This window comes from Phyllobates terribilis, unplaced genomic scaffold (assembly GCF_046119375.1).
Source record: "Phyllobates terribilis strain yellow unplaced genomic scaffold, ASM4611937v1 Scaffold_7__3_contigs__length_470593459, whole genome shotgun sequence".
In the NCBI taxonomy this organism is placed as follows: domain Eukaryota; kingdom Metazoa; phylum Chordata; class Amphibia; order Anura; family Dendrobatidae; genus Phyllobates; species Phyllobates terribilis.
Window position 1 is genome coordinate 131744564 of NW_027362767.1, and position 7836 is coordinate 131752399.

Sequence of the window (7836 nt, forward strand, 5' to 3'; positions counted from 1 at the left end):
TGAAAGCTGAAAGTCTGAACTTCAACTGCATCTGAATTGTTTTGTGTAAAATTCATTGTGGTAATGTCTAGAACCTAAATTAGAAAAATGTTGTCTCTGTCCAAATATATATGGACCTAACTGTATATAATATCTGCATAAAAAGTAATGTATGACCCCAACATTCAGGTGGAGGTTTAAGGTTATAGTGGATACAAGACATAACATGTCAGATCGCATGCATCACAGACCTGTAGGTGACTGTATAATATAACATTGGGTATCATATGTGTAGGACAAAGTCCAGTGAATGAACCTTGTTATCTGCTTATCCCCCCTGCTGGAAGTCAGCTATAATCTGTGTATGATTTCCCTGCAGGGCCACCAATGTGCATCTACCTCCATAGACTGTCCCTGCAAAGCACAGACATACCAGGACCTCCAAAATTAGATTTTTATTTTTTTTTATTTTTGCACCTGTATTCCAGCCAAACTGATTTAAAAGGATGGGAATGGTTAAACTGCAGCTGGGCTGAGACATTTGGCCATAATAGAAGTGCAAAACAACATTTCTGTATTAGCCTTTTGTAAAAAAAAATAAATTTAAGGCCCAAGATCTTGATCTTTGAGGTCATCACTATCAGATCAGTGGAGATCTGACGCCCACCGATCAGCTGTTCTTGGCTCCAGCAGTGCTACACACTGAATGCAGCCAGACACTACAGCGCCATACACTGTAGTGGCCATCTGTGGTACTGCAGCTCAATTTCTTAGTCAAATGTTTAAAACAGTACTTAAAATAAATAGCACTTAATATAGGAAAATATATGGAAGTGGGACGGTGCAAAGAGATCTCAATATAGTGTATAAAAGCACACGTAGACTGTTACGGCACTGTTAGTCGGATGTCTGCCTCATTGTGGCTAAACTTGTCTGTGCTCTGATCAGGTAATTGGTTAATCGGTGACCGGTCTCAACAAAACACAATTATATTACATGGACAGTGCAAACAAATAAGAGGGGGGCACCTGCATGATATTAAGGAGAGTTAATCTCGCCATCAGGTGTCAGAAAGTGCACATCTGCGTGCACGGATAGTGACATCTGCACCAAAAAATAATCAAATGCCTTTATAGCCATCTCAATGGTGAATCAGAGTCATTAAGAAAGACAAAAATAGAACGTCCACACCCCATGATGGATTGCTGGCAGTCTGGCATAGGGGATATTCCTGGTAGGTTGGAGCAGATTTCAGGGATGGCATCTGGTTCTGCTCCTGTATTCCCCTGGGGGATCTGTACTAACCCAATTCCCAGTGGCTCCAGCCCTGACAAGGGCAGTCCACAGCTAGTACTGCAATGATTGGCCCTGCACTTTCCCTTAATGCCTCTCGTGTCCTGACGCCTTTCTTCCATAGGCTTCATCACATCTCACAGCACAGTGGCTGTTAATAGATAGTGGAGTTAGCAGTGGCTCTTATGTCTAGCACTAAAGCTTAGACCCCTATTGCATTAAGTATACAGGTCCTCTGATGAATCGCGTCGGGACACATGCAGGTGCCCCACTCTTATTTGTTTGCACGGTCCATGTAATATAATTGTGTTTTGTTGAGACTTGTTACCGGCTAACCATTTATCTTATCAGAGCACATACCTTTTGATTAGATTTGGCCGGATAAATGCCTCATTATGGCTAATATAAATGTGCTTTTATACCCTATATTGAGATATCTTTGCACTGTCCCACTTGCATATATTTTCCTATAGTACTGTTTCAGACATTAGATTAAGAGTCATGTTTTATTAATTAGACCCTTACTGCTATCTATGTCTTGCTGGGTAATTTTGAATACGTGGAAGTCACTATATGTATATATTACATTCAGTGCCTATTGAAATGAACGCAGCTAGTCAGCTCACATATATACATCTCATCAAGGGAGGCATCTGATGTCTGTGCTCCTAGCGGTCATCTCCAGGATCTGCTATTAGGGGCTGAGCTTCACCTGGTTTGTAGTACGCTTGATCATGCAGTCCCGACAAAGTGGGGGTGCACGAAACTTAGTATAATTTTAATAAAGATAAAAAGTGTGTCCTTACTGAACCATCTGTACAGTGAACGTAAAGAAAAAAAATCTTCCAATTACAAAAAGAGAAAAAAAAAAAAAAGTTATATATAACCACAAAATAAGATAGGCAGCAGAGCAGAGCAGTGTATGTGAATGGAGCCATTCCTTGCCATCAGTACTGGCCACATATACCCTGTGCTCTTCTCACTGCTCTCGTCTAGATCAAATAAGAGTCCGAGTCCATCACTGGGCCACGCTGCTTTTCTTGGTTTTACTTTTCTTATCCTTCTTTTTCAGTCCATCCATATTTGCACGTAGTAGGTTGGAATAAGCCTGAAATAAAGAGGGTAAATATTAAGTGTCCCAGAATATAGTCAATTCATAGTAAATAAAAACCTGACCAGTGTGAACAAGCACTACAGCAGTAATCCGTCACACAGAGCACTCACCATCTGAAACTTGTTTACTTCTTTGGAGCTGACCTGTAGAGGCAGAAGACATACAGTGAGCGGATGACGTGGATGACGAGCGGGCTGCTGCCCATCACTGGTCGACACTCACCACAGTGCTGATCTTCCTTTTTCCATCGGTGGCTCTCAAAAGACATTTATTGTCAGCTGGTTCAAAGCCTTCTATATGGCCCTTCTTAGGAATCGGCTTCGTCCGTCCATCATCTGCAAGTAGGAATTACACATAGACTTACTGAACACTAATAGAAGGTGCAGGTACACTTAGCATTTTTTTGTTGCTGCACTTGCCACTGCTTTATCTCTACAGAGAGGCTACATGTACATCATCCATGCAGAAAGACAACACTGACACTTCTTGTTTGGCGACGGTGTCCAGGAAGACAAAGTTTGTTTTTTTATTCTTTCAGAGATAGTTATTGAATTCAAAGGGGAAAGTCAAATCCAAAGTAATGTGTCAAAAAGAAAATCCTCACCGCCTCATCCTTCATAGAATGTAGATGACACTTATATAGACTAATCCACATTGGGGCAGCTGTAATATAGATTGTAGATTTTCTGCTCTGAAAAACTGCAGATTATCCATCATACATAACCTTATGAGCAAGAACTGCAAACAATTCTGTAGGCTTTAAACACAAAAAAACTCAAACTACTACTTCTATATCTAACTGTAAAATAATGTTCCAAAAATTGATATGGGAACAAGGCTTGTGCAGCTTTCTCCTTTCTAGATTTGCAGTTAAAGGGAACCGGTCATATAAAAAAAACAAAAAAAAAAAAAAACACTAATAATCTGCAGATACGGGGTTAATCTGCAGGGTAATATCGTTGTGGACGCCACACTGGAATCCCAGCAACGAGGAGAAAACTAAATATATTCTCCTGGGCGGCCTGCAGCTTTCAGTCATCACTTAGGACATAGTGAGCATTGCTGTAACCACACCCGGCACTGACTGACAGCCGGCTCAGCCGTGCATCATCAGTACAGAGCTGGAGTGTGATTACAGCCGCTGCTCACTATGTACCAAGCGGGGACTCGCGCTGCACTAGTAGCCCACCCTGTAACTGAAAGCCAGCAGGAGGAATAAAGGTCATTTCCTCCAGTACCCGGGGGGGGCTTTAGTGCGGCAGCTTCAGAATGTGATTAATGAGCAGACAGTAGACCTACATTTCTTCAGGGTGATGAAGACACTTCCAGTTGTCCGGCATTTCTGGAACAGACGCGTGAGCTCCGTTAAAAACTGGGGGGAAAAAAATAAATAAAAAAATATATATATATAAAGATTTGTGCATTATTAGCAGTAATCAGTCGCAGGCCACAGTGCTGACCCCACAATAAGGAACCATTTCAGAATCGTTTATCACCACGGTGACCACTGCAGCCAATCACGTCAGCAGGGATTGGCATAAGGAGCCACATGGGTGCACAGCTGGTGCTCAGGACCTCTGCGGTCTCTGAAGGCTCCTGTGTACACACAGTACATTAGCGGCACATTCCAGCCCTCCAGCGGCCCCTGCCGCCATCACTGTGCCCGTTATCCCCGGGCCGGTAGGTCTCCGCCGCTGTCGCCTCTCACCTGCTCACTCTCCAGCAGAACCATCTTTCTACAGCGCTGAGCTCAGCACTAGAAGCACCGGAAACACGTCACCAGGAAGAGCGGGTGATAGAGTAATGGTATAGACGTTGTACTTTATAGAGCGTCACACCACGAGGTACGAGGTCTCATCAATGTGATTAGTGACACCTGTCGGAGGGAGGTATTAAAAGCAGTCATAGTATAGTGAGGGAAGAGGTGTGTTACGTGTGATCAGTGCCACCTATCGGTGGGAGGGATGAATCACCGTCACATTTTGGTGTGGATAGAGGTTTCTTGAGAGACAACAGTGCCACCTGTCGGTGGGAGGTCCTGGGGTTGTACAGTTTGGGCTTGGGAACGATCATTTGCAGACTGACAGCTCCACTGTTCGTCATTGTTTGGTTTCAGAAACATTTCCAGGGATTAACCCATGCAGTGCACAAGATTTCCATTTAAAGGGGGAATCCACCACTAATGAGCAGCCCCTTATCAGTGGCCCAGGGTGCTGCAAGCATTTACAAAAATACTCTACTTACCTCCACTGTCAGCCTCATGTCCCTGCCCTGCTGGTGTCCTGATCTTGTGACCGCTGCAGCCAATCACTGTGTCCAGTATGCTGACAGTAACAATGTGACATGACCGCTGCCATCAATCAGTATCACCCTTTTATCCCCCTCCAGTGTCCTAATATAACCATTATTCCATGACTGCTGCTGCCAATCACTGTCAGCCTTGTGTCCAGTATGCTGACATTAACAATGTGACATGACCGCTGCCATCAATCACTATCATCCTTTTGTCCCCTGCTGGTCTCCTGAAATAAACAATGTCACATGACCACTGCAGCCAATCATTGTCAGACCCAAAGGTCTCCTGATGTAAACAATCACACATGACCGCTGCAGGCAATTACTGTCAGTCTTGTGTCCAGAACTGGTCTCATAACATATACAATACCATGTGACCACTGCAGCCAATCCGTGTCAGCCTTGTGTCCTTTGCGGTCTCCTAACATATACAGTATTACTTTTTGGCAGTTAATGTCTGGAGACCGGTGGGGGACACAGGAGAGCAGCGGCCTGTCCTGGAGGTAAGTATAGAATTTCCTCAATATACGCAGCGCCGTGGAGACGCCCAGTATTAATGGACAACCCCTTTAAATGATATGTTATGAAATGTTTCTTACAATGCTGTGACTGTAATACAGAATCCAAGCAGAACGATTGCATCCCGCACCCCGAAGAGGATGAAGAGGGCGCTGGCAGCCAACAGAAAAGCTGTTAACGTCTCATTCATTTAAAGGGGGTTTCCACTTTTAGAAAAGTGGACTTCAACCAATCAAATTATTATTATTATTATTATTATTATTATTATTTATTATTATAGCGCCATTTATTCCATGGCGCTTTACATGTGATAGGGATATACATAACAAAAGCATTTACATAATCTTAACAAGACGAGTCAGCGACTAGTACAGGAGGAGCGAGGACCCTGCCCGCGAGGGCTCACATTCTAGAAGGGATGGGTGAGGATACAGTAGGTGAGGGTAGAGCTGGTCGTGCAGTGGTGTTTACTGCAGGTTGTAGGCTTGTCGGAAGAGGTGGGTCTTCAGGTTCCTTTTGAAGGTTTCCACGGTCGGCGAGAGTCTGATATGTTGGGGTAGAGAGTTCCAGAGTAGGGGGGAAGCACGGAAGAAATGCGATTGTGGGAGGAGGAGATAAGAGGGGAGTAGAGAAGGAGATCTTGTGAGGATCGGAGGTTGCGTGCAGGTAAGTACCGGGAGACTAGGTCACAGATGTATGTAGGAGACAGGTTGTGGATGGCTTTGTAAGCCATGGTTAGGGTTTTGAACTGGAGTCTCTAGACAATGGGGAGCCAGTGAAGGGATTGACAGAGAGGAGAGGCCGGGGAATAGCGGGGGGACAGGTGGATTAGTCGAGCAGCAGAGTTTAGGATAGATTGGAGTGGCGCAAGAGTGTTGGAAGGGAGGCCACGGAGCAGGAGGTTGCAGTAGTCGAGGCGGGATATGATGAGGGCATGCACTAGTGTTTTTGCAGAGTCTTTGCTGAGGAATGCACGGATCCGGGAGATGTTTTTGAATTGGAGTCGGCAGGAGGTGGAAAGGCTTGGATATGTGGCTTGAAGGAGAGCTCAGAGTCCAGGGTTACTCCAAGGCAGCGAGCTTGTGGGACTGGGGAGAGTGAACAGCCATTGACGTTGATGGCTAGGTCAGATGGGGGATGTGAATGAGAGGGTGGAAAGATGAACTCTGTTTTATCCATGTTGAGTTTTAGAAATCTGTCGGAGAAGAAGGATGAGATGGCGGACAGACATTGTGGGATTCTGGTTAGTAGGGAGGAGATATCGGGTCCAGAGAGGTAGATCTGTGTGTCGTCAGCATAGAGGTGATACTGAAAACCGTGAGACTCTATGAGCTGTCCCAGGCCAAAGGTGTAGATGGAGAAGAGCAGAGGTCCTAGAACTGAACCTTGGGGGACACCGACAGATAGGGGGCGAGATGAGGAGGTGGTGCGTGAGTGGGAGACGCTGAATGTCCTGTCTGTTAAGTATGAGGAGATCCAAGATAGAGCCAAGTCCGTGATGCCAAGAGATGAGAGAATCTGGAGTAAGAGGGAATGGTCCACTGTGTCAAAGGCAGATGACAGGTCCAGAAGGGGGAGGATGGAGTAGTGTCGCTTGGATTTGGCATTTAGTAGGTCGTTGGTGACTTTGGTCAGGGCAGTTTCAGTCGAGTGATGCGGTCGGAAGCCAGATTGCAGGCGGTCGAAGAGGGAGCAGGAGGAGAGGTGGGAGGACAGTTCAAGGTGGACATGTTGTTCTAGAAGTTTTGAGGCAAAGGGGAGGAGTGATATGGGGCGGTAGCTAGTCAGAGAGGAAGGGTCAAGGGAGGGCTTTTTGAGGATGGGTGTGATTGCGGCATGTTTGAAACATGAGGGGAAGACACCGGTTGTTAGTAACATATTGAATAGGTGGGTTAGGGTTGGGATGAAGACTGTGGTAAGGTTAGTGATGAGGTGGGATGGGATTGGGTCAAGTTCGCAGGTGGTGAGGTGTGATTTGGAGAGTAAAGAGGAGACTTGACCTTCTGTAATGGTGGAGAAGTGGGGTTTGGAGGAGGAGGGTTGAGTAGATATGAGGAGGGGTTGTGTGGACTTTAGGCAAAAGTTTTGTCTGATGGTGTCAATCTTCTGTTTGAAGAATGAGGCAAAGTCGTCGGCTGAGATGAGAGAAGAGGGAGGAGGTGCTGGGGGACGAAGGAGAGAGTTGAAAGTGTTAAATAGCTGTTTAGGGTTGTGAGATAGGGAGGATATGAGAGATGAGAAGTAGGTTTGTTTTGCTGTAGTGAGTGCGGACTTGAAATTAGTGAGGGATTGCTTGAATGCGATGAAGTGCTCGATGGAGTGAGACCTTTTCCATCTCCACTCCGCAACCCTGGAGGCCCGGCGCAGTTCTTTGGTAGGTTTAGTGTGCCAGGGTTGCCTGTTGAATGTGCGAGGTGTGGTGTGTGTGAGAGGGGCGATCGAGTCTAGAGCTGAAGCTATTGTGGTGTTATATGAGGCAGCAACAACGTCTGCATCGTGTAAGGAATTTATGTCTGTGAGAGGAAGGAGGGATTCAGAGAGAGAGTGTAGGTCAAGGTGTTTGAGATTTCTGCGAGGGTGTGTAAGTTTGTGGACTGGGGATTGTGCACCCGGAGAGGAGAGGATAGAGAATGTGA

General features: G+C 45.7%; 1 protein-coding gene across 1 annotated transcript; it reads right to left on the reverse strand.

The window, feature by feature from the left end:
* Positions 1 to 419: 419 nt before the first annotated feature.
* SRP14 (signal recognition particle 14) lies at positions 420 to 4228 on the reverse strand. The gene is made up of 5 exons (XM_073639181.1): positions 4095 to 4228; positions 3686 to 3758; positions 2609 to 2721; positions 2497 to 2529; positions 420 to 2380 (listed from the first exon to the last, which is right to left on the reverse strand). The coding sequence occupies exons 1-5, from the start codon at positions 4116 to 4118 to the stop codon at positions 2291 to 2293; spliced, it is 333 nt and encodes a 110-aa protein (XP_073495282.1). The 5' UTR covers positions 4119 to 4228; the 3' UTR covers positions 420 to 2290.
* Between the last annotated feature and the right edge of the window lie 3608 nt (positions 4229 to 7836).